Source organism: Scyliorhinus canicula, chromosome 18 (genome assembly GCF_902713615.1).
Source record: "Scyliorhinus canicula chromosome 18, sScyCan1.1, whole genome shotgun sequence".
Taxonomy (NCBI): domain Eukaryota; kingdom Metazoa; phylum Chordata; class Chondrichthyes; order Carcharhiniformes; family Scyliorhinidae; genus Scyliorhinus; species Scyliorhinus canicula.
In genome coordinates, this window is record NC_052163.1 from 28,920,366 (window position 1) to 28,947,351 (window position 26,986).

A 26,986-nucleotide genomic window follows, 5' to 3' on the forward strand; every position below is an offset into this window, starting at 1 on the left:
ATTACGCACCACATCCTCCCCACGGAGGACTCCAACCCCCCCGCCCACTAACATCTGACCACACATAAGGGGGACTCTGACCAGTGGGGCTCCCCAGAGGACGCGCTCCTGGCACTGCCAGGGCATGTCTCTCACCTCTCGAGGGCTATACTTACCTCTGCGCCCTCGGCGTGACCAGTAGTGATTCACGCAGGCATGATTTCACACCGGCTAGGTGCAATGATACGTTGAGGGGGTGGGGAAGATTGCATTCGGAAATCTTGCAGGCGCAAATTCTGTTTTTGGCCTCTCACGAGATTTTGTGGCCATTCCGAGATTTATGCCTGTAGCTAGCGTGACCTTCAAGTAGGCATGACTCAAATTGGATCAAACCTTGGACATAGTGAACCAGCCTAAACTCGGGTGATTATGAATTTCTACTTTAGCTTCAATGTTTATCCCCTCTGAAAGCACTGTTTACTCCCCTAAGTGCTTATTCCTCCTGTATATATCACCTACTCTACTTACACAAAACAGTTTACAGACAAGGTAGTTCCACACACAAACTGAGCAGATCTCATGGTCTTTAATTAGCTTGAACCTTATTCTTTCTTGACTCCTCCTGTAACGATGGAACAAATGGCATATTGTGTCTCCTCAATTGTGATACGAACACGTCTTAAAATTTATGCAATTAGCCTAACAGCAACTTAATTCACGCAAACCGTACTGTGATGGTCTTGACGCTGAGTCACTTCAATCTGAAATTGATGTATTACAAATGCAAAATGTAGTAATAATGTTCTACACCTCATCTCTTCCACTTGTTTCAGCCAGCATCTTCTTAGTGCTTGGTTGTTTTTTTCAGGCAGTTATATATTCTGCAACTTTAACATGGTATTTCTCTCCCATAGTTTGATAATTGCTTCAGAAGTATAATCTTTTCCTACTCCATAAATTCTTATCTTCCTCATCCACGTGTATGATGGGGCATTGTACTGTGTCAGAAAATATGCATTATAGTTGATTAAACCACTGAAACAAGTACAAGCTACTTTTTGGGGGGAATGTTAAAGGACGGAGCAGGAAATTGGATTCTCTGTATTTCTTGTAGATAATATCTCACTGAGGATAAAGCTTAATGCAATTTCATCAGTATAAGCTCGGAAGGTTTTGAGAGCAATTTCAGTGATGCCTGACTGGATAATGCCTTCGTGATTGTAGCTTCAATTTTAGCACATGTAGGGCTCTCTTTGTATTTTGTGCTCTAACCTCCCTCGAGAGGGGGTTACTGGAAAATTTCAGCTGTGAATTTTGTGCTCAATAATGTTCAGAAAGAATGAGCGCCTGGCAGTAAAGAAATTAGTAGAATTTCAGAAAAGCAGAAACAAAACTACAACAGCATCGAGAGCACCTTCCCGCCAAACGTCCCAACGTGATTCACAAGAATCTTAATTCAAGCAGATTTTACCCCGAGCTACACAAAGGGATTTTTTGTAGCAGGTGACCAAACGCATGGCTACAGAGGTAAGTTGTAAGGAGTGTCTTAAAGGAGGAAAAGAGAAGCTGAAAGGTTTAAGGAAGGAATTTGGGAGCTTGAGGGCATTGGCAACTTCAGGCACAGCCAGCAATGGTGAGGGAAATTTGAACGGAAAAAGTTTTCAACAGATTGATGGCGCTGATTTCAAAATGACAAACAAGATAGAATTTCTGAAGGTGAATGTTTGATCATGGGTGGTGAAGCACCAGTTAATTGGATGGTTTCGAACTGGAGCTTCTTGGCATCTGCTGGAGGGTATATTTTGTCAATAGTCAGTTGAATTACTAGAGATAATGGGTGTATGAAAAGCAGACTTGGCTGCTTCCTACTGCCACAAGCTGATCTTCCATTAACTAATATAGAGCAGAATTGACAGAAGTAGTAAATCTTCAGCTCGGCGTATCCTCCTCCTCCTGCTGCGATACTAAATTGCATTGAATAATTCATGGATCTAAATAGGTAAGAGAAAAATCGAGGAAAAGTAAAGAAATAAAAGTTTGATTAAAGATGAGGTTATCTTCAAAATCCTGGCCATGATTTAGCAGCCCCGCTAGCTGTGGGCACCAATCCTGTAATGGCCACTATAATCCTGTAAACTCGCTGCACGGTAGCCCAGTGGTTAGCACTGCTGCCTCACAGCGCCAGGGACCTGGGTTCAATTCTGGCCTTGGGTGACTGTGTGGAGTTTGCACTTTCTCCCCGTGTGTGGGTGGGTTTCCTCCGGGTGCTCTGGTATCCTCCCACAGTCCAAAGATGTGCAGGTTAGGTGGATTGGCCATTCTAAATTGCCCCTTGGTGGCCAAAAGGTTAGGTGAGGTTACTGGGTTACAGGGGCAGGATGGGGGCATGGGCCTATGCAGGGGGCTCTTTCAGAGGATCAGTGCAGACTGGATGGGTCGCATGGTCTCCTTCTGTACCGTAGGGGTTCTATGACATAATAATGAACAGTTCAGTATATAAACCATTGTAATACATTGCAGAGTACAGGTATCCTGAATTTGCAGAATAAAATGGAACAGTGTACTACAGTCTGCATTTTTCATTAATGTTCATAGATCATATATTATGGCGTTGAGGTTATTAAATTCTCAATGTGGGTCGAGGTAGGGTGCTCTTTCCAAGAGTGCAGACTCGATGGGCTGAATGGCCTCTTTCTCCATTGTAGGGATTGTATGATCTGTGACCTAAAATGGGATTTGTACCGGTGAAATTCCGAACGTGATCTTCCACACACCCCCTCCGATGACACGATCAGGTTCCCGCCCAGGAATGGCGAGAGCTTGATTAGGATACATTAATTAGCGGCTTTTACGTCCCATTCAGCCGGTGTGACGTCATGCCGGTGTGATTTACTACTGTTTTTCAAAAACGAAAAACAGCGGGGCGCACAGGTATGAATAGCCCTCGGGTGCCCAGCACCCAGACACTACCCTCTGGTAGTTCCAGGGCAGACCCACTAAGGAGCCCCATTGAGGGGGGGTTCCCCTAATGTGTGATGGGGGGCGGACCACAATGATTGGGAAGTGGTGCGCCACGATACCTGGGAAAAGGCAGGGTGCTTGGGGGAGTGGGGGGCAGTGGAGCACCCCCCCATGCTTGTGAGGGGGGGGGTTGTCTGGGGGAGGGGATGCTGAGGAGGGGGGTGCCCAAATGCTTTGGGGGACCTGTGTGTGAGAGGGGGTGGGGGAGTGGGGGCATGGTGCGGGAGAGGGGATGGGGAAGAGTGTCCCAAGGCTTATGAGGGGGGGATTCCTGAGGGATAGACGAAGTGTGCTGATGCTTGTGTTGGTGGCTGCCTCACTTGTAGGGGGGGTCCTCCGTGTTCATGGGGGTGATGGGGGGAGTTTACTTCTAACGCTGATTTAGGGTGCCCCATCTCTGTGGCGTCATCTTTGCCGGCACTATCAGGCTCTGTCCCACCTGAGTGACAGGAAAACCATGGATCCAGATTCTCTGTGAATCTGGAGTGGAACTCGTCTGTGCATCTGGAGAAATATGGGCTGGTTTTCAGTCTGAACCTGACACTGACAAGTCTTGGGAAAATTAAATTCGGCTATACAGTACTCCCCCGTTATACCGCGCTCCGCAATACCGCGGTTCGCGATATACCGGGGGGGGGCTTATGGACCCCAACTGTCAGTTGTGTCAATTTCAGCGGCCGGCTCACTTTGATCCGGAGAGGGAAGCTGCTCTCTCACTGAAACAATCAGCCGGCCGCTGAAATTGACACTGCCCGCTGCTCTCTCCCTCCAATCAGAAACATTAAAACTTAAAAGTTGGATTGGAGGGAGAGAGCAGCCGGCAGTGTCAATTTCAGCGGCCGGCTGATTGCTTCAGTGAGAGAGCAGCTTCCCTCTCCGGATCAAAGTGAGCCGGCCGCTGAAATTGACACTGCCCGCTGCTCTCTCCCTCCAATCCAACTTTTAAGTTTTAATGTTTCTGATTGGAGGGAGAGAGCAGCCGGCAGTGTCAATTTCAGCGGCCAGCTCACTTTGATCCGGAGAGGGAAGCTGCTCTCTCACTGAAGCAATCAGCCGGCCGCTGAAATTGACACTGCCCGCTGCTCTCTCCCTCCAATCAGTACCCCAGCAGCCACAGCCTGTACCTCAGCAGCCACGGCCTGCACCCCAGCAGCCACGGCCTGTACCCCAGCAGCCACAGCCTGAACCCCAGCAGCCACAGTACCCCAGCAGCCACAGCCTGAAGCCCAGCAGCCACGGCCTGTACCCCAGCAGCCACAGCCTGAACCCCAGCAGCCACAGCCTGTACTTCAGCAGCCACAGCCTGAACCCCAGCAGCCACAGTACCCCAGCAGCCACAGCCTGAAGCCCAGCAGCCACGGCCTGTACCCCAGGAGCCACAGCCTGAACCCCAGCAGCCACAGCCTGTACCTCAGCAGCCACAGCCTGAACCCCAGTAGCCACAGCCTCTACCCCAGGAGCCACAGCCTGTACCTCAGCAGCCACGGCCTGCACCCCAGCAGCCACGGCCTGTACCCCAGCAGCCACAGCCTGAACCCCAGCAGCCACAGTACCCCAGCAGCCACAGCCTGAACCCCAGCTACAGAGGGGAGGGGCGATGTGAGACCATGCTGGTGTTGCAGAGGCCCGTATGACCTCCTCCTGTGTTCTCTGCTCTCTCCCTCCAATCAGAAACATTAAAACTTAAAAGTTGGATTGGAGGGAGAGAGCAGCGGGCAGTGTCAATTTCAGCGGCCGGCTGATTGTTTCAGTGAGAGAGCAGCTTCCCTCTCCGGATCAAAGTGAGCCGGCCGCTGAAATTGACACTGTTTTAATTAGATCCACGATGGGGGTTTTAAATTTATTTTAAAATCTATGCTAGCGCTTCCCATTGTGAGTCTACGGGGGTCTGACCTCTCCCCCCGCCCCCCGTAGACTCTCAATGGGAAGCGCAGCATAGATTTTTAAATAAATTTAAAACCCCCATCGTGGATATCCGCGACTCGGTTGCAACGCGGGTGGCTGTCTTGGACCCCAACACCCGCGTTATAAAGGGGGACTACTGTATTGTGTATTAGGTGGATTGTGTAATGATGGTCTGCATTGCACAGTACTATAATATCTACTGGTTAAGGATGCTCAGAACTGAATATTATTGACCACTTGATGATTGACGCTGTACTGTAACATTGTAATTTATTGAAGATATCTGGTACAGTGCTGCACCATAGTAACTTGTCAGAGATAGTTGTAACACAGCATTAGTGGAGAACAGGTTGTACTGTAGTAATACAGACTGATAAAATTATCTGCTATTGCTACGCTTCCAAATGCAAATGTTTGAAGATATGAAATATGATTAAATACTTAAATGTTTAATATCCTAGTATTTTAAGGCAGTATAAAGGCGAGGCATCTATGAGATTAAATGGTTGGCTTTGTGGCAGGAAAAGTAGGTTTGTGACAGGACAGGAGAGAATATGGAGTATGCATTTGATGCATGTGGATCTGCTATACAAGATTACACTGGTTAATGTAATATATTAGGACGGATGTATGATAAGAAAAAGCTTGGATAGCTTTTCTCTGCACATTTTCTTCACAAAATCATCAATAACGTTATTGTCGGTAAAATCTTGTGAGGGTGCATTTTTAAGTGTCAGTATTGCTGAACTTGTTAAATGTTCCTGACTCATTGTACTTTGCAGATAATGTTTCAATACAGAGAATGAACATTCACCGGAAGAATTTGTGGGGCAACATGGTGGCGCACTTCTGCCTCACGGAGCCGAGATCCCAGGTTTGATCCCGGCTCTGGGTCACTGTCTGTGTGGAGTTTACACATTCTCCCCATGTTTGCGTGGGTTTCGCACCCACAACCCAAAGATGAGCAGAGTAGGTGGATTGGCCACGCTAAGTTGCCCCTTAATTGGAAAAAGTGAATTAGGTAGCATTTGTGACAGGTACTATTAAAAATATCAGAATGGTTTCCACATTTGGAAAAGTTGCCTGCAAACCATCACTTACACGTCTGTACAAATCAACTGCTGATCTCTCAGCACAGAGCTCACCATTATGGATGAAATGAATTAATTGTTTCATTTCATCTTCAAAAGATTTGTGTCTATGTCCTCCCGATAGAATTCAATTACTCTCTTACTCCAGTGGCTCTTAACATTCTCATCTAAACTTTTGTCGAAAAGCGCACAAAATAATTCAACAGTTTTCTTCAGAGATTCACTTCTACTCTGCAATACACCATTATTGTGTCACAAATAACATTGACAATCTCAACAATGATCTTCTTTCCCTTTTAAAGTGATTTCATTGTCTCGAGTTTCATCAAAAAATAACTTCTCTGCTAAGGATTTTGCATCAACCTTTTCACATGATTTCTCTGATTTTGATGTGGTTATGTCTGATAAGCATTCCTTTATATCGACAAAGTTTAGTATCAAAGCCAAAACAGCATCTGCACGAGCGCACCACCTGTTGTCACAAATTCTTTTGACCATCAAATATTTTCCATGTGCCTGCTCCAAACGTAATTGCGGCATATTCCACCAATGTGTGGAACTGAAAAAGTGGCATACAAGTTTTGAACAAAGTTTAATAAATGTACGGCAGGCTCACATGATTCAGCTGCTGTGTTGCAAATTAGATTCATGGAGTGACTAGAACATGGATGAATAATGCACAAGGGCTTGCATTTTCTCCGGGCACAACCCAGCTGGAAAATTACCATGTAGTGTATTAAAAGTCACATCATTCATCCTCCTGGTGCATCCCCACTCTAATTTCATTGCAGCATGTGCTGCCAACCTCAGTGTTAAAGCTGGATGGCCAACAATGGTGCATTCTCCATTGTCTCTCAGCAAGGACGTTAGCTTAATGGTTGTCCTTACCACTCCTGCACTGTAATGATACAGTGATGCTGGTGTATTACTGGTCACCGTGAGCCCCCCCCCCCCCCCCCCCCCCCCCCCAGCACTCAGGCCAACACCCAGGTCATTCATCTGCGGATTCTTGATATCAACTCAAGGAAGGCGATGGCTGAAGCCTTGAGAGAGTCTCTCCACTTGCATCTCATCAGCACCTCTAACAACGGATGAGGCAGGACCAGCAGAGATTGGTCCTTCAGCATCTCATCACCTAGAGATCACCCTGTTCATTGGCAGATCGTGTGCAGCATTCTGCCAGGCAGGAGTCAGAAGTTCACAGGAGATCTGAGGAGCATTTCTCTGTCCTCAATGCAAGTCATCATCATCCTCCCACACTGTTTGGTTCTTGGGCTTCTGTGCTCTGTCCATGACAGGAGCAACCTCTGAGATAACGAAGCGCTGACACCACACCGATAACTAAGGGCCACACCCCATGGGGGACATCACTGACCACCGTAGTCCTAGTCATCGCTAAAGCGAGAGGCCATCAGGGCATCCCAAGTCCTGCACTCCACTCGTGCCCTGGCCATTGGCCGAGTCTCTTCCTCAGCGTCTTCTGACATATCCCCCTTGATGTCCTTATCTGAGGAAATGTGGTGATCTTCCATGTCCTCCTCAGTCAGCTACTCATCCTGTTGCAGCGTCAGATTATGGAGTGTGCAGCACACCACAATGTCGGATGATATCCTCTGGGGGCTGTACTAGAGCCACCACCACACACTCGCACACACACGCACGCACACAGCACCCCCCGCCGGGCTGATCCAGGCACCAGAACCGCATCTTCAGAAGTCTGATCAGCTATTCCACCAATGAGCGAGTTGCAGCATGAGCAATGAGATACTCATTGCACCAAGTCTCAGCTGCACTATATGGCCTCTGCACAGGCGTCCTCAGCCATGTCCTGAGGGGGTCCCCCTTGCCCCCGAGGAACTATCCCTCCAGCCGCTGCTCTTTCTCAAAGGCCACTGGGACCTGACAACAGCCAAGGATGTAGCTGTCGTGGTCACTATCCGGGAACCAGGAACACACCCGCAGGATGCGTTTGGTATTGCCGCAGATGAACTGCACATTCAGGCAGTGGAATCCCCTGCGTTTAATGAATGGGCCACCAGATGCCATGGGGAACGCAGAGCCACATGTGTGCAGGCAATTACTCCCTGCACATGGAGAACTCCCAGCAATGCGCGCACATCGCATTGGTTGGCCTGGATCCAGTCAAAGCTGACGTAGTTGCGCTCCCTTATGAAGAGCGCATTGGTCACTTATGTGCGTCAAACTGGCAGATGCCAGAGAAGTCTCCACTGGTAGACCTGTACCCGATATTGTAGCATCAGAGTGCCCTCCCTGTGTGGTGCAGCCTCTGGCAGCCCAGCAGGCCCTGCCAACCCTTCCTCCTCAGGGTGCTGCTGCTGTCTACGTGCAGCCACACATTGATGCTGCCGTCCTCTTTCTCGACCCACGGCTATCAGTAAACCGGCAGCTCAACTGCCTCCATGATAGAGTGAATCCAAAAACTGCAAGGGAGGAATCAGAAATTGAGCAAGAAGCAGTCCTGTCAAAACCCTGCCCTATTGCCCAGTGAAGACATGGCCCTTACCATTGATGGCCATCCCCTTCTGTGAGCACCTTCCCCATGAACTCCACTCCTTTACTGCATTTTAGCTAAATAGTAAGGGCAGTGAAAACACACCATAAGGCATCGAGAGATGGGACTCAGTTGAGTGTAATCTAATTCACTAATGTCAGGAAGAGCAGGAAAAATCCAAAAAAGTAGCCGTGACATCAAATGGTCTTTTATTTGAAACAAAAACTGTGAAAGTATTTTTTGTGAAACAGTGTTATTTTTGGTCTTAGGAAGAAGGAAATATGATTTTTGCCATTACAATCGCCTGATAGATAATTTCAGTCCATGGAAGGCAATATCAGAACCATACCATTTTAGACCATGACTAAGAATGGAGTAAAACAAATTGTTTTCTCCTTTGACTCACAATATGTTAATACCACTACATTCTCTCCATAAACAGATACCTATATATATTTTTTAAAACACATATAGTTGGTGAAGAAAGTCTGCAAACATTCAGCATCAGTTTAACAAATTACGTATTTAAATTTTTTGATTGTGGAAGTGATAGAACATAGAACATAGAACAGTACAGCACAGAACAGGCCCTCCGGCCCTCGATGTTGTGCCGAGCAATGATCACCCTACGATGTACTGTTAGTCAGCCTCTTGGTGGGTGTGTTTATACTCAGCAGGTACATTATGCATGAAACGTTGTGTTATTGAACCTGTTTCGTTGGATTGCCACTGGCTGGAGAAAGGTGACCAGATATGGAAAATGTGATGATGATTGTGTTTCACTGCAGCTTGTATGACAATCTCAGATCAATGAGGTATAATCAGACTCCGAGCCTGGCTTAGCATTGATTTCAACTTGTACTCGCAGGCATGGCTCGGAGAAAGTGAATGGCTGATTTATTGATCCTGGTGGAGAAAGTAGTGCCTGCTGAAATAAACAGCAACATCTGACATTCATTCATAAATGCTGGGAGATTGGATTCCCCAAGGTTAACATTTGCATAATTTTTAAACCGGCTATGCCTATTTCTTTCAGTCACGTTTAAAGGTGTCGAAATCAAAAGAGACTTTTTCTGGTGATGTTGTCATTTTTTTTTGATCAACCTTTTAATATGCATTTTGTTATGAATATCACGGACCTCTACATCAAGCTAGCTGTCTCTTCGCTGCATGTTTCCCTTTGAAACTGGCTTTAGGATGGAAATTTTCAGAAACTGTGCCTTGTCAACCTTGGGGGGGAAAAAAGAGTTATGTATGTTCATTGCATCGTGCTGTCTACATCCCCAAGGGGACTCGATGCAATGCAAAGTGCTGAACCCTTGCACTTCCCTAACACTTTGATTCTGCTAGTGCACCAGCACAAAAACAGTGTCAAATTAATATTTTGGAACTCTTTAAGAAGTGCCTGAATCATTGTACAGAATAGGACAATATTTAAATTGTGGAAACCTTGACAACTCAAGGTTACACACTGTTGAGCTCAGAAAAGATAATTCTGTGGTGAACGGATATTCATGTCTATTGTTTGCTGCCAACAAACATTTGTAACAGCTCAGCTGAATAGTGAGCCACACATTTCGGCTGACCCCTGCTCTGTAATTCATAACTCCCCTGGGTTCCCTAGGAAATTGGAGCCATCCAGTTGTGTGTCTCAGCAGATGAGAATAAACAGTTTGTGCAAGTTCAGTCAGTAAGCAAATGTTTTTAGCGCTAATCATATATCACAGTTTACAGAACACAGATGTGTGGTGTGCATTGGTTCTTCCCCCAGATCATGTTACAGGAAATGTGATTCACCTGAAGAGCTTTTTTAACCCCTCGAGAACTGGACAGCCCTTTGTCTTTGTCAAGCTTTTAACTATTGTCCAAATACGTTCCTGGAAAATTTCTGTTTCAAAATTCGAGACACAAAAAGCAAAAATCACTTGAAAATCTCCACATTCAATCGTCTGAAGCAACTAGTTTTGGCTCCCCTTCCGAAAAATGTTGACATTGTTTTTGCGTTCATGCACACTCGATGCTCTCCAGTACAATTTGACATCAATAATTCTAATTTGGAAAGAATTACATAACTCAAAACGAGTCCAGCTCACTCAAAACTAACCCAGTGCTCTAAAAGCTAGACTGGTACACTCAAGGCTATCCCGGCATGCTCAATGCTATCCCGGCACGCTCAATGCTATCCCGGCACGCTCAATGCTATCCCGGCATGCTCAAGGCTATCCCGACACACTCAAGGCTATCCCGGCACGCTCAATGCTATCCCGGCACGCTCAATGCTATCCCGGCATGCTCAATGCTATCCCGGCACGCTCAATGCTATCCCGGCATGCTCAATGCTATCCCGGCATGCTCAATGCTATCCCGGCACACTCAAGGCTATCCCGGCACGCCAAAGGCTATCCTGGCACACTCAAAGTTATCCCGGCGCACTCAATGCTATCCCGGCATGCTCAATGCTATCCCGGCATGCTCAAGGTTATCCCGACATGCTCAAGTCTATTCCGGCACACTCAAGGCTATCCCGGCATGCTCAATGCTATCCCGGCATGCTCAATGCTATCCCGGCATGCTCAATGCTATCCCGGCATGCTCAATGCTATCCAGGCATGCTCAAGGTTATCCCGGCATGTTCAATGCTATCCCGGCACGCCAAAGGTTATCCCGGCATGCTCAAGGCTATCCCGGCACGCTCAAGGCTATCCTGGCACACTCAAGGTTATCCCGGCACACTCAAGGCTATCCCGGCACACTCAAGGCTATCCCGGCACGCTCAAGGCTATCCCGGCACACTCAAGGCTATCCTGGCACACTCAAGGCTATCCCGGCACACTCAAGGCTATCCCGGCACACTCAAGGCTATCCTGGCACACTCAAGGCTATCCCGGCACACTCAAGTCAATCCTGGCACGCTCAAGGCTATCCCGACATGCTCAAGGCTATCCCGACACACTCAAGGCTATCCCGGCACGCTCAATGCTATCCCGGCATGCTCAATGCTATCCCGGCATGCTCAAGGCTATCCCGGCACACTCAAGGCTATCCTGGCACACTCAAGGCTATCCCGGCACACTCAAGGCTATCCCGGCACACTCAAGTCTATCCTGGCACACTCAAGGCTATCCCGGCACACTCAAGTCTATCCTGGCACGCTCAAGGCTATCCCGACATGCTCAAGGCTATCCCGACACACTCAATGCTATCCCGGCATGCTCAATGCTATCCCGGCACGCTCAAGGCTATCCCGGCACGCTCAATGCTATCCCGGCACGCTCAATGCTATCCCGGCACACTCAAGGCTATCCTGGCACACTCAAGGCTATCCCGGCACACTCAAGGCTATCCCGGCACACTCAAGGCTATCCTGGCACACTCAAGGCTATCCCGGCACGCTCAAGTCTATCCTGGCACGCTCAAGGCTATCCCGACATGCTCAAGGCTATCCCGACACACTCAAGGCTATCCCGGCACGCTCAATGCTATCCCGGCACGCTCAATGCTATCCCGGCACGCTCAATGCTATCCCGGCATGCTCAATGCTATCCCGGCACGCTCAATGCTATCCCGGCATGCTCAATACTATCCCGGCACACTCAAGGCTATCCCGGCACGCCAAAGGCTATCCTGGCACACTCAAAGTTATCCCGGCGCACTCAATGCTATCCCGGCATGCTCAATGCTATCCCGGCATGCTCAAGGTTATCCCGACATGCTCAAGGCTATTCCGGCACACTCAAGGCTATCCCGGCATGCTCAATGCTATCCCGGCATGCTCAATGCTATCCCGGCATGCTCAAGGTTATCCGGGCATGTTCAATGCTATCCCGGCACGCCAAAGGTTATCCCGGCATGCTCAAGGCTATCCCGGCACGCTCAAGGCTATCCTGGCACACTCAAGGCTATCCCGGCACACTCAAGGCTATCCCGGCACACTCAAGGTTATCCCGGCACACTCAAGGCTATCCCGGCACACTCAAGGCTATCCCGGCACGCTCAAGGCTATCCCGGCACACTCAAGGCTATCCTGGCACACTCAAGGCTATCCCGGCACACTCAAGGCTATCCCGGCACACTCAAGGCTATCCTGGCACTCTCAAGGCTATCCCGGCACACTCAAGTCTATCCTGACACGCTCAAGGCTATCCCGACATGCTCAAGGCTATCCCGACACACTCAAGGCTATTCCGGCACGCTCAATGCTATCCCGGCATGCTCAATGCTATCCCGGCATGCTCAAGGCTATCCCGGCACACTCAAGGCTATCCTGGCACACTCAAGGCTATCCCGGCACACTCAAGGCTATCCCGGCACACTCAAGGCTATCCCGGCACACTCAAGGCTATCCTGGCACACTCAAGGCTATCCCGGCACACTCAAGTCTATCCTGGCACGCTCAAGGCTATCCCGACATGCTCAAGGCTATCCCGACACACTCAAGGCAATCCCGGCACGCTCAATGCTATCCCGGCACGCTCAATGCTATCCCGGCACGCTCAATGCTATCCTGGCACGCTCAATGCTATCCCGGCACGCTCAATGCTATCCCGGCATGCTCAATGCTATCCCGGCACACTCAAGGCTATCCCGGGACGCCAAAGGCTATCCTGGCACACTCAAAGTTATCCCGGCGCACTCAATGCTATCCCGGCATGCTCAATGCTATCCCGGCATGCTCAAGGTTATCCCGACATGCTCAAGGCTATTCCGGCACACTCAAGGCTATCCCGGCATGCTCAATGCTATCCCGGCATGCTCAATGCTATCTCGGCATGCTCAATGCTATCCCGGCATGCTCAAGGTTATCCCGGCATGTTCAATGCTATCCCGGCACGCCAAAGGTTATCCCGGCATGCTCAAGGCTATCCCGGCACGCTCAAGGCTATCCTGGCACACTCAAGGCTATCCCGGCACAATCAAGGCTATCCCGGCACACTCAAGGTTATCCCGGCACACTCAAGGCTATCCCGGCACACTCAAGGCTATCCCGGCACGCTCAAGGCTATCCCGGCACACTCAAGGCTATCCTGGCACACTCAAGGCTATCCCAGCACACTCAAGGCTATCCCGGCACACTCAAGGCTATCCTGGCACACTCAAGGCTATCCCGGCACACTCAAGTCTATCCTGGCACGCTCAAGGCTATCCCGACATGCTCAAGGCTATCCCGACACACTCAAGGCTATCCCGGCACGCTCAATGCTATCCCGGCATGCTCAATGCTATCCCGGCATGCTCAAGGCTATCCCGGCACACTCAAGGCTATCCCGGCATGCTCAATGCTATCCCGGCATGCTCAAGGCTATCCCGGCATGCTCAAGGCTATCCCGGCACACTCAAGGCTATCCCGGCATGCTCACGGCTATCCCAGCACGTTCAAGGCTATCCCGGCATGCTCAATGCTATCCCGGCACGCTCAAGGCTATCCCGGCACGCTCAAGGCTATCCCGGCACACTCAAGGCGATCCCGGCACGCTCAATGCTATCCCGGCACACTCAAGGCTATCCCGGCACGCTCAATGCTATCCCGCACACTCAAGGATATCCCAACACACTCAAGGCTATCCCGGCACACTCAAGGCGATCCCGGCATGCTCAATGCTATCCTGGCACGCCCAAGGCTATCCTGGCACGCCCAAGGTTATCCCGGCACGCTCAAAGCTATCCCAGCATGCCCAAGCAATCCTGTTTCCCGCCAACACTATAAAGAGAGATTGTCAGTTGGTGATGGGAGGAGAAGGGTAGGGAAGGATACAGGGGAAGAGTGTGGAAGGGGGTGGAGAGGGGAGTGATAACGGCAGAAGGAAGAATGGGAGGGGGGGAGAGGACAGGGAAAGAGGTGGAGAAAGTTGGGAAAAGAGGAGAAGGGAGGGAAGACGGGAGGAGGGTGAGAGGATTTTTGAGAAAAGAGGTAGGGGGTTTGGGGAGAGAAATAAAGGGTGAGCGGGGAGGCAGTGGAGAGAGGGAGAGGTTGGGTGGGGGTGTGGGGGGTGTGACCCTAATCGCTGCATATATAATCCATGGGATTTACGAAAATGTTGGCTGGAGATATAGTCATAATTTGCTGTAATCACTGCAGGATCGTGATTGATGACAATGAGGTCAGTTGATAACTATGATTTGACATTGCAGATATGGTTCTGGGTGAAATGATTTCTAAATGGTCAGTTCTGAGTGATGATAAAGATGATTGTTTGTGAGTGCTAGTGATATCAAATGATAACAGTACAGCATTTGAGAACAACGGACATGAAATGGTGGTAAGGTGATTGCAATTGAGTGCAGTTGACATCAATTGAAAGCAAATTATGTCAAATGATATGGAAAATTTCAGATTGGCAAGAAGCTTTAATGAAAACAGAAAGCATCATTCTGAATAACATTCCTACAGCATCCAAACACAAAGAATAACAGATATAGGCTAAGTTTCTCAGTTGCATTTGTTTACATATTTAAAAGTTTTGAGCAGAATAATGAACCTATCTTACCATAAGCGTAAAAGCTATCTCTGGCAAATACCTGGTGAGTGTAAAGTGTTGCATGTTAAATGCGTACTGATGTAGGAGACTTCTACTTATCTTCTGCACACGCATGTCTGGTCCCAATATTTAAAAAATATCCTGATGCTTTATATGAGAATAAATCAAATATATAAAAATATTTTAGTTGCTGTTGATTATGTAGATTAATTAAAGACATGCCTTCTTGTGTGCTTCTTAATTAATTCATGTTTTTATCTTTTCCCCAGGATGATGTATACCGTGCTACCACCAAGGGTCTGATTGAGGGAATCATTTCAGGTTACAATGCAACAGTGTTTGCCTATGGACCAACAGGTGAGTTCTTTTCAGAGGCATGGTTTGTTGAATGCAGCATTGTGTAAATCATTAGTGTTTACAGTAAAAAATTAAATTTTGGGACTGATTATTCCTCTTTTGAAATAGAAATTTGATCATTTATTCTTGAGCAGTTTCAATTATCCTGCTCATGTATAAAGATGCAGTTCCATTTATCATCTAATGTTATCCTGCATGGTCCAGTAGTTCAATTAAGTTTGTCTAATGGCAATGAACTTCTCTTCCGAAGCAAAAGCTTTCAATTATTCAGCTGATGAAACAGGAATGCTATTATTAAAGGCAGTCGTGGATATTACCACACAATTAAACTATTCACTCGAAAATTTCACCGTAGTTGTTTATTTCTAATTTGATGTTGTAGAAACACAATAAATGGTAAGAGGAGACACCAGTCCAAACTTATTGCACTATTCTTTTTGGTTAGTTGGCATCCGGAATACAGTAAACCAATCAACAAGTTGAGCTTCAGCAAAACAAGCGACTGAGAAATCTGAGTTTGACCAATTGAACCACATTGGTACACTTTTTACTGCTTATCGGTCAAGGCTATCCTCTGCATTAAAGCATTGATTTGCCAGGGTGGCTGAAACCAAATGGGTTAAATCTCCACTTACAACAATAGTTCTCTCCCTTCAGTTTTGAGTCAGGTTGGCTGGCTGATGATGATTATAGAGTACGGTAAACCTAACTGGCTCAGGTTACTGGTAGCTGCGTTTTATAAGGCCACAAAGGAGACGACAGCAAAGTCAAAAAAACTTAGTTTATTTGCAATAACTATTATATACATCACACGGTAGTATACGTCCCAACTGTGTGGTGTTCTTTGTGATTCTGTTATCAGAATGGATGTTGGATGTTGTAGTGTTCACAAAGCTAAGTTCATTAACGAAGCTAACGTTTATTTACTCTACTTATTAAAGCTTGACCACTTACTCCTATAGTAAACAATTATCTAGTAATCTACAATCTACTAACACTAGTACCTACACTCTATCTACAACTATACTCTACACTCTCACTGCTCCTTTCCAGCCTTTCCCCAGTAGCCTGTGAGTCAGTGCATTATATAGTTCTACATGTAGCTCCATCTAGTAGTTAATTATGATGACATTAACCCTTTGTATTCTGAACATATCACAATCTGGGTCTGCCTTGCTGATGCCTAACTGACCGGTTTTATATATCATCCAACTATATATTTAGAGGCCCCACTCCCTTAACGGGTGAGTTCATATTCTGCAAGGTTCACAGGAAGTTAATTGTTCCCACCCTGTAAGATACTTGCGGGTTATAACACTGCATCTGCCACATATGGGGTTAACCCATTCTGTTAATTTCCATTGTCAGCCATGTCACCTTGGAGCCAACACAATTCAAAAGAGAGTGAAGTCTCCTCTTCCCTTCCTGCCTCCCAGTTTATCATGGTTCCATCATTTTCAGCTGCCCGAAATTCCAGAATTGCCTCCACAAACCTCCACGCCTCTCCACCTTATTTTCCTCCTCATTTAAGATCTGCCTTTAAACCGACCGTTTTGACCAAGGTTTCGGTCACCTGTCCTTTATTTGGTTCAATGACTGACTTGGTTCAACAATGCTCGTCGGAAGCAGCTGGCTGCATTAAGGATGTAAGATTGTCATTGTCTTTGTCTCGAGATTTAATGTCAAATACAGATAAGGTCAAAACTTCCCTTGGAATTTTACAGAATCTTTAACCGATCATCTGAATAAATGAAAGCATTGCATTTTCCCCATAAATCAGTGTTTACCTCATTTGACAGGCAGAAAATCTAATGATGCTGGGCAAGTTCAAAAGCTTTTCGAGGTTAAATTCATCTTGAGTTGATTTCCATGCAAAAGGGATGATATCCCATTGCATACAACTATTTAAGAAATTTTTTTAACCACTTGGCACCATTCCAATACCACAGTTTGCTAAATTTAAAAAGATTGCTGGACATGCGTGATGAGTTAACACTATTTGAGAGCATCACATCGATTAAGCCTGCTTCCTATTGCATCACACAGAATTCAATATTTTCAACCTTAATAGATTCTTTGTGTCACAGTCAACAGTGAGGATTAGATTATTCTTATTGAGCAAAGATGAGCAAACATAGATTTGAATTGTTCAGAGGCAGCACAGTAGATTTGAATTGATAGAGTAGATGGAGACAATTTCCTCATGAGGCAGAAACAAGTGGGCACAATGTTAATTTAATTACAGATAGGCCAGTCAGGGTGACGTCAGGAAACATTTCAGACAAAGGGTAGTGGAAATCTGGAACTCTCTTCCACAGAAAGCTCTTGAGGTTAGATCGATTGAAAATTTCGAAACTGAGGTGGATATGTTTTTGTTAGTCGCAAAAACTAAGGGTCACTGAACCAAAGCAAAATTAAAAAACAAACCAAAATCTACTCCTGCTCCTAAGTCATATGTTCCCATTTCCTGTGGAGTTAAGACACAAACTTGTCCCAATGAGATGGCAGAGCAGGCCCAAAGTGCTGCATGACGTGTTTGCATGTTTGCACGTGTGTGCTGTGTGTGAGAGTCATTGGAATCTTCAAACTAAGCAATCTGCAATGACTTAATTTTCACGTCAATTCATGGGAAGGGGTGGCTTGTCCAAGGGGGTTACCATAACAGCAATTCTGTATGAGGTTCAGTGCAAATACTTCTTATGTGAATTCTGTTCAGAATTGGCGGCAGTCAGGATAATCCTGCTGAATGATGGGGCACAGCAGAGATACTGCACGTGCACTTACACCTTCTTGGATACCATTTTGCTTTTGTTTTGGGTTTTGAAACTTTTGGAGGCGTTGTGACTGCAACATATACAACCTAACTTAGCTTCAAGATTGGGAGTACAGGCTTATAGGCCCAGTATAGGCCTAAACATGCCCTTGGTGTCCAAAAACAGAGGCTGTCTTATACGCCATGTTGCTTTATATGTCACGATCTACAGTGTTTTGAGCTGGAGTCACTGTTGTTAAGTAGATAAATGCAGCAGTTTTTCTGCACGCACCAATATACCACAAACAACAATGAGGTGAATGACCAGTGGTTTGGCATAGTAGGTTGAGGGAACGTTGGCAATACAACTACTTCTTCAAACAATGTAATCTTTAAACGCCAATCTTTAAAATCCACCTAGGCATAGGAACACATGGGTCTCAATTTGAAATCCCAGTCAAAAGACTGCAGCTCTGATAATGCAGTATTTCTCTCACTGGTGGACCAGTCTAGTTTAACGTGCTTAAGATGCTACAATGAAGCTTGAACTCATGACCTTCTCACCTTAAGGAAAGATGTGATAAGCTGACCCAGCAACAACATAAGTGCCGCTAATAGAAAGCATTGCTGTTATAGGTTACTCGACAGTGACATGTATAACAACTCATTACTTTGATTTAAATCACTACCAGGTTTTGGCTAATTTCCAGTGTAGAAGATAATTCTGATGATTTGTTAAATACATGTGGGCTGTGTAATAAAACTGGCCTTGTCAGGATTTTTGGCTGCTTATTGTGGCTTTTCGAACTGCCAAAAAGCACACTGGAAGTAGGTGTATTTTATGTTCCGACCAAGTATGCTTGAAGCAGTTCATTAAGATTGTTGAAGTGGTAATACTGCTTGATCAGAGTATATTACATGAAGAGAGATCTTCCCTTAAAGATGTAGCTGGGTGTTGGTAATGATTAGGTCCACACAAATGAGCTGAACTGAACTTGAACTGGCATATTAAAACTTTACAATGGTTTGATTAAATGCTGAGTTAATGAGGGGTGTTGTGGCTCCTTGCAGTTCATCCCCCCACATACCTGACAGCCACTGTTTTCCAAATTCTAATTTGTTTTATTTGTTTACCAGATGTGTGCATTGCTGGTGAGGCCAGCAATTATTGCTCATCGCTAATTGCCCTTGAGAAGATGGTGGTGGAGCAGCCTTTTTTGAACCGTTTCAGTCCCAGTGGTGTTGGTACATCCACAGTACTGTTAAGAAGGGAGTTCCGGGATTTCAACCCAGCGATTGGGGAGGCGGTGGCGTAGTGGTATTGTCATTGGACTAATAATCCAGAGACACAGAGTACTCTGTGGTCCCAGGTTCAAATCCCAACACTGCAAGTGGTGAAATTTGAATTCAATAAAAGTCTAATGATAACCGTGAAACCATTGTCGGAAAAACCCATCTAGTTCACTGATGTCCTTTAGGGAAGGAGATCTGCCATCTTTACCTGGTGTGGCCTACATGTGACTCCAGATCCACAACAATCTGGTTGACTCTCAACTGCCCCTCAAGGGCAATTAGGGATAGACAATAAATGCTGGCACAGCCCACGTCCCATGAATGAATAAAAAATATATAGCTCCAAGTCAGGGTTGAATCCCGGATCCCCAATCGCTGGGTTGAAATCCCGGAACTCCCTTCTTAACAGTACTGTGGATGTACCAACACCACTAGGACTGAAACGGTTCAAAAAAGGCGGCTCCACCACCATCTTCTCAAGGGCAATTAGCGATGAGCAATAATCGCTGGCCTCACCAGCAATGCCCACATCTGGTAAACAAATAAAACAAATTAGAATTTGGAAAACAGTGGCTGTCAGGTATGTGAGTGACTTGGAGGGGCACCTCCAGGTGGAGGTGTTCCCAAGTGTCTCCTCTCCTTGTCTTCCCAAATGGTAGCAATCGGGGGTTTGCTGCCGAAGGAGCCTTGGTGAGACCCTGCAGTGCATCTTGTAGATGATGCACACGGCTGCCACTGTTCATCAGTGGTGGGGGGGAGTGAATGTTTGTGGAAGGAGTGTCACATGCCTTTTGAACATTATTTAATTTGATAAACAGGATTCATTCTTTGGCCAAGGAGGAATGAAATTTTGACTCTCAGTATCAACTTATGTTTATTCACAAGGGAATCGGGTGGCCAGCAGATGGAGTTAGCAGAGGTGATTGAAGGTGTATTCATAGTGAGAGATGTTGAAGGTATGCAGAAATGTAGCAAGGTGAAGGGCTTAAGAATTCACAAGGTCAATGGCGGCACGGTGGCGCAGCGGTTAGCACTGCTGCCTCACAGCACCGAGGACCCGGGTTTGGGTCATTGTCCCTGGGTCACTGTTTGTGTGGAGTTTGGAAATTCTCCCTGTGTCTGCATGGGTCTTAACCCCAAAACCGAAAGATGTGCCTGGTCGGTGAATTGGCCACACTAAATTGCCCCTTAATTGGAAAAAAAAAAGAATTGGATACTCTAAATTTATTTTAAAAAATAATTCACAAGGCTAATAATCGAGAGAAAGAAGGCATCACCTCCTCATGGTATCTCAAATAATTTTACAACTAATGAATTACTTTAACATCTTAAAATAATGGTAAGTCTCATGGTGTGCTGGTTGAGCGGGGATTGGTAGTGTGGAACCTTGAAAAAGGGTTGCCACAGAGAAGAACATGGAGGATAGTATTGGATAGGACTAGAGTGGTTGACTGTGTTGAAGGCCATGGAGATGCTGAGGACAAGGAAGAGGGATAACATAAGAACATAAGAACATAAGAACTAGGAGCAGGAGTAGGCCATCTGGCCCCTCGAGCCTGCTCCGCCATTCAATTAGATCATGGCTGATCTTTTGTGGACTCAGCTCCACTTTCCGGCCCGAACACCATAACCCTTAATCCCTTTATTCTTCAAAAAACTATCTATCTTTACCTTAAAAACATGTCCTAGTTGCAGTTGCAAATGATATAACTAGTGGATTTGACATGGAAAGTTTTTGTACAGTGCATGAAAACTAGACTGAGAGGATTAGAACAGAGCTGTGAGAGATGGTTGTCCTATGATAACAGATTGAGTAGCATAGACCTATACTCTCTGGTAGATGCTGAGAGGCAATATCTTCTCACAGGTGTTTGGGTTGGAGAGCCTAGTTTCAGGTGAAAGGGTTGGACTGGGGTGAGGAAAGGTTTCTTCACTCAGAGAGTTAGACTCATAGAATCCCTACAGTGGAGAAGGAGGCCGTTCAGCCCATCGGGTCTGCACCAACCCTCTAAAAGAGTACTCTCCTCAAGCCCATTCCCCCGCCCTAATCCAATCACCCCTGAACCCAACCTACACATCTTTGGACACTAAGGGGCAATTTAGCATGGCCAGTCCACCTAACCTGTACATCTTTAGACTGTGGGGGGACACCCCGGGTCCCTGGTGCAGTGAGGCAGCAGTGCCACTGTGCAGTGATTGTTCAAAGTCTAATAGTAGGAAAGATTGTATTCTTGTTTACTTTTCTTTTAGGGCAGATGCTTTTGGGTGATAACGTGGGTTCATGTTTTCCTGTAAAATAATAGTGAGGCTCTTCATTATTTATGCACAAATGGTACAGATGCACGGGGACACTCGAATGCCAAGAAATTGTCCAAGTTGCGATGCTCCACCACGAGCATTGCAAAATCGGTATCACACTGTCTGCCTCACCATTGAGTGGCGTGAAGTTGTTGTATTTATGCACTAGATATGAACTAAAATTACGCTTTGTATTTCATTCAAAGTACTTATTTAGTGATGTGATGAGCAGTAATAACTGCTGCCCAATCTTTATGCCGTTACGAAAGTGGAATCTAAATTCCTTCAGGTTTCAATTGCTGTTGGTCTACCAATTATTGGAAACATTTAGTGGATTACCTTATCTATTTTTACTTTCTAGGTGCTGGGAAAACTTACACGATGTTGGGAACAGATTATGAACCTGGTATTTACGTACGAACACTCAATGACTTGTTCAAATGCATTGAAGAAACTAGTGATGATATGGAGTACACTGTTTCCATGTCATACTTAGAGGTAGGTACATATTAACAACTTGCAGGAGCAACCTTTCGTTTGCTATTTACAGGGCACAAAGTACACTTCATAACCACATAAGCTCCATCACCCTAAGCAATTGTGCTTCAGCTGTGATCTCTATTTGTTTAACAGCTGGGATCAGTTTTGGTAACTGCATAATTTTATCCAGGTGATTCTCACTTCTAGCTCTAGCAGAAAGTCCTTGGGGCAATAGGATGTGTGTATGATGCAGATTACCCAACCCAAGCCTTGGGGCGGGATTCTCCGTCCCGCCAGCCCCGTTCTCCAGCACGGCGAGGCGCACCCCCACCGGCAGCGGGATTCTCCGTTCCCGTAGCCAACCAATGGAGTTTCCCATTGTGGGCCACCCCATGCCGTCAGGAAACCTGCAGGAGTGGGTCGATGCCGATAGGGCGGAGAATCCCGCTGACGTAGAATCCCGCTGTCGTTTCCTGGAATATATGTGAAGTTGGTTCAAGGTGATGTACCATCAGTTATTTTCTCTTGCCTTGTTGGCAGATAAGTGTGATGGGAGTGGAACTGCTTCTAACTTGAACATTTCTGGTTTACTTTTCTTGATCATTTCTAAAGCTTACACAAGCTCATCCTGATACCCATATCCTAACCAGCAACAGGTCCCAGTCACCCCATTCTCCCATACTTGCTCACCTATATTGGCTTGCGATCTAACAATTACATGAAGGCCTTGAGCTATTCCGTTCTGTAACCTCCTCCAGCCCTACATCCCTTCAAGAACACTGCACTCCACCAACTCTGGCCCCTCACATTCACCTTTGATGGTCACAACATTTACCATTTTACGCTGAAGATCTAGAATTTCTTTCTAAATCTCTCCACCATTTCTCTCTTTTATGACGTTCCTTGTAACCTAACTCTTTAACACCTTTAGTGACTTATCCTAATATCTTTCTTTCTCCGATGTCAAATTTCGATGGATTATGCTCTAGTAAAGTGTCATGGAACATTTTCCAAATTTCAGTAGGAGATATCTGAGCACTAGTTTAAAATCTTCTGAAAATGCTCAAATAATTATGGTGCATGTCTTCAACTTAGCATTTCCTCAGAGGCTCAAATGAAATCATAAATTATATATTGGGATTTGTAACTGTGACCTGCATTCATGCTGCACACAACAACCTACAATAGCACCTGTTCTCCTTTTATTAATATATTGTTATTTAACTACAACATATATATACATTAAACACATTACATGATCTGACAACAGGAAGGCCCATTGACAGCTTAAGACATCATTCTACTCTGTTTACATATGCATCCTGCAGGACAAGGTCAATGGATCGGCACTTCCTCCTCCAAGTCAGCACACCATTCTGACTCGGAACCATATCGCTGTTCTTTCACTGACCCTGGATCAAATTCCTGGAACTCCTTCCTAGCACCATGTACACTGCAATGGATCAAGAAGGCGGCTCAGCATCACATTCTCTAGGGCAATTCAGGATCCATAAAATCCCTTCAGTGCAGGAGGCGATTTGGCCCATCAGTTAGCACCGACTCTCTGAAAGAGCAACATACTTAGCCCACTCTCCTGGCCTATCCCAGTAACCTTACCTAACCTGCACGTCTTTGGACTGTGGTAAGAAACCGGAGCACCCGGAGGAAACCCATGCAGACACGGGCAGTATGTGCAAACTCCACACAGTCAGCCACCCAAGGCCAGAATTGAACCCGGGTCCCTGGCACTGTGAGGCAGCAATGCTAATCACTGTGCCACCGAAGGGCAACAAATGCTTACCTTGTTGGTCACGCCCTTATCCTGTGAACAAATAAAACAAGAACGCATCAGCTGCGAACTGCATCGTTTAAAAAAAAAAGAAAACCTGTTGCTTTTCTTTGAATCAGGCTATTTATGGATGCTAGCCATGTATTGATTCAATACCCATTTGTTGCTATAAATGGCCTATTGGTGCCAACATAATGAACGTCATTTATTTGTGAGCTTTGGTTAAACAACTTTTAAGTGAAATTCAGACTCGTCAGGCGGGCGGCTCAAAAGAGTGGCCCATGTTTAAGTTTAACTGAACAGTAACAGAAAGAAAACTCAGAAACATTTCTAATTTCTAATATAGAGATTTATAATTTCACTTCTGTAAACGTTGTTATAAGCTCCTCTCACACCCAGCGCAATCCTCTTGCTATTGGTTTCATACGGGTTGCTAAACTGCAGCTTGTTGTCTTTGAGATTATTGCCATGGTGACATGATCCATTGGATGCAGCATAATAGCACTCCCAGCAGATTGAGTGTGCTTACACAATAATAGCATTTGTAACAGGAAGCTAGGAAACACTAACAAACCTATTACTTAAATATAAGTGACAGGAGTCTTGCAAACATAAAGGTGCATGATTCCTCGGTTGCTCTGATAGAACTTATTACAAGTACATGAAAGCTAAGACTACAAAGTTGCATTCGGTTTTACACTGAAGATGATGAATTTCCTGAGGAGAGTTTGGGGGGGGGGGGGGGGGGCAGGTTCCAGATTTTTCCACTCTAACTTGGGCAGATTGGCCATGGAAATCCTCAAAAAAAAGTGTCAACCTTAGAGTAAAGGGTTAACACCAGAAGCACGTGACGCTGATGTAACTGTGATGTAATGATACATGGCTAAGTAACAGAGATTTGGAGAGAGGCAAAGTCTAGCCTCATGTAGAGTTCATAAGATGTACAGAGAGCTGTAAATAAATTTCTAATATAGGGGCCTCACGGTAGCATGGTGGTTAGCATCAATGCTTCACAGCTCCAGTGGTCCCAGGTTCGATTCCCGGCTGGGTCACTGTCTGTGGAGTCTGCACGTCCTCCCCGTTTGTGCATGGGTTTCCTCCGGGTGCTCCGGTTTCCTCCCACAGTCCAAAGATGTGCGGGTTAGGTGGATTGGCCATGATAAATTGCCCGTAGTGTAAGGTTAATGGGGGGATTGTTGGGTTACCAGGTATACGGGTTACGTGGGTTTAAGTAGGGTGATCATTGCTCGGCACAACATCGAGGGCCGAAGGGCCTGTTCTGTGCTGTACTGTTCAAAAAATAAATAAATAAATAAATAATAAAGGTTTTAGCAAATTTGTCTTTACTAGCTTACTTAGAGAGAATAGACAAACCCTGAAAAATCCCATTGAGACCCTGAACTAATAATAATCTAATAATCTTTATTATTATCTCAAGTAGGCTTGCAGCAAAGTTACTGTGAAAATATGACAAATTTTCAAAGAAAACAAATGAAGCAGATTAAGACAGTAGTCTTCATTCTTCAAAACTGTAATTAAAACTCAAATTCTCTTGCAACCACAGGGGGTTTTTCCATTGCAACAGAATCACCACTCTCCCACTCAAACAATTGCTTTACAGCTAGTCCTACTCCTTAACCTAATTCAAAATGCAACTGCATACATACATTAAACAAGCAACTTTGAAATGACTAATAAAACGAGACCACAGAGGGTTACCTCCGTGATACAGGCACGAGGCAGACTCGCAGACAAGGGAAAATCACACACTAACACACAAACAGCAACCCAACAAACACAGGTTCTTTATTTTCAACTAGTAGAAACATGGTAAAATATAAATCACATAGGAATTTAGGCTCTAACCATCCAGGTCGGACAATGAAATGTGGGTAGAGTCCCCACATTTCAAACTGCCCATGTTTAAATCAGTCAAATAGAGCAAGCCATTTGCTGCCACCATTATAGGGAATGCCAAAGTCACCAGTGTGTTAAGTGCACCGTTCATTCTGTGCCAAAATGGGTGTTCCGTGTGTGAGAAGTATGAGACGGTCAGAAATATAGAGTACTGAGTTCCAACAGCACCTTGCAGGAGATCTCGGGTACAGTTAGCGACAGGAGAGATTAACGAATTATAAAGGGAACCACTTTGAAGAAGGGAGAAAAATGTTCTGGTCAGGTTACAAACAAAAACAATAGACTTGTATCAACCATCCAGCGGACAAATGGTGCCCTTACGCCTGCCGTGTGTATTAGGGATGCTTTAACAGGGGAGGGTATAAGCACAGTGGGACACTGTTTCCGCTTGGTTGCACTGATTTAACCAGTAAAAATGATCATGGAATTTTAAATGCAAATTGTGCTCAGCACAAATCTGATTTCTGCAATCGTTTTTGCCAGCTTGAATAAATAAATTGTGCTGGAAATTGACTCCATCCACAAAACTGGCCATGATCCTGAGATGAATTAATCACAAGTGGGAGTAACAGCTAATTGTGGCCATTTACAGACGCTTTAGGGGACCTATACAAGTTCTGGTGTATTTCAGGAAAAGGATGCTAATAGGAATGTTCCCAAATTTTTGAATCTAATTTTTAAAAATTCACTCAGAACTTGACCATAGCCCCCGGAGATAACACATGGTTCTGTGTATTTTTTAAAAAACTCATTTTCAGTGATCTAAAATTGGGTTAGTCAGAAGTGGTGGAGTAACAGGCGATCTAACTAAAAGAAAATAGAGTCCATTGTGGGCGGGACTAACGGGGTTGTTCCGGTGTTTGTAGCTCTGGGAAGGTCCCGGCTATCTAATGGCCCTCTTTTCTTCTGATGGCCCGGCGGGGAACGTCCCCCCGATGCCGTACTTAGCGTCATTTCCTGCACTGAGGAGCTCCGGAGCTCTGTCGAGCGGACCACCTCGGTGCAGGAAGAAATCGGGTCCGTCCCCCCCATGCCCCTATATGGGGCTCCTTGTGCTCCCCCGTACCCCACCTCACACAGGCAGGGCACCTCCCTCCGGGACCAATCCCTGGCACG

General features: G+C 45.9%; 1 protein-coding gene across 1 annotated transcript in view; it reads left to right on the forward strand.

Moving 5' to 3' along the window:
• The window catches only part of kif19 (kinesin family member 19), a 241,009-nt gene that overhangs the window by 120,887 nt on the left and 93,136 nt on the right, over positions 1–26,986 (forward strand). Inside the window, exons 4-5 of the mRNA XM_038777686.1 lie at positions 15,254–15,341; positions 22,046–22,182. Coding sequence (XP_038633614.1) covers positions 15,254–15,341; positions 22,046–22,182 — 225 coding nt within the window. The remainder of the gene's footprint in view (positions 1–15,253; positions 15,342–22,045; positions 22,183–26,986) is intronic.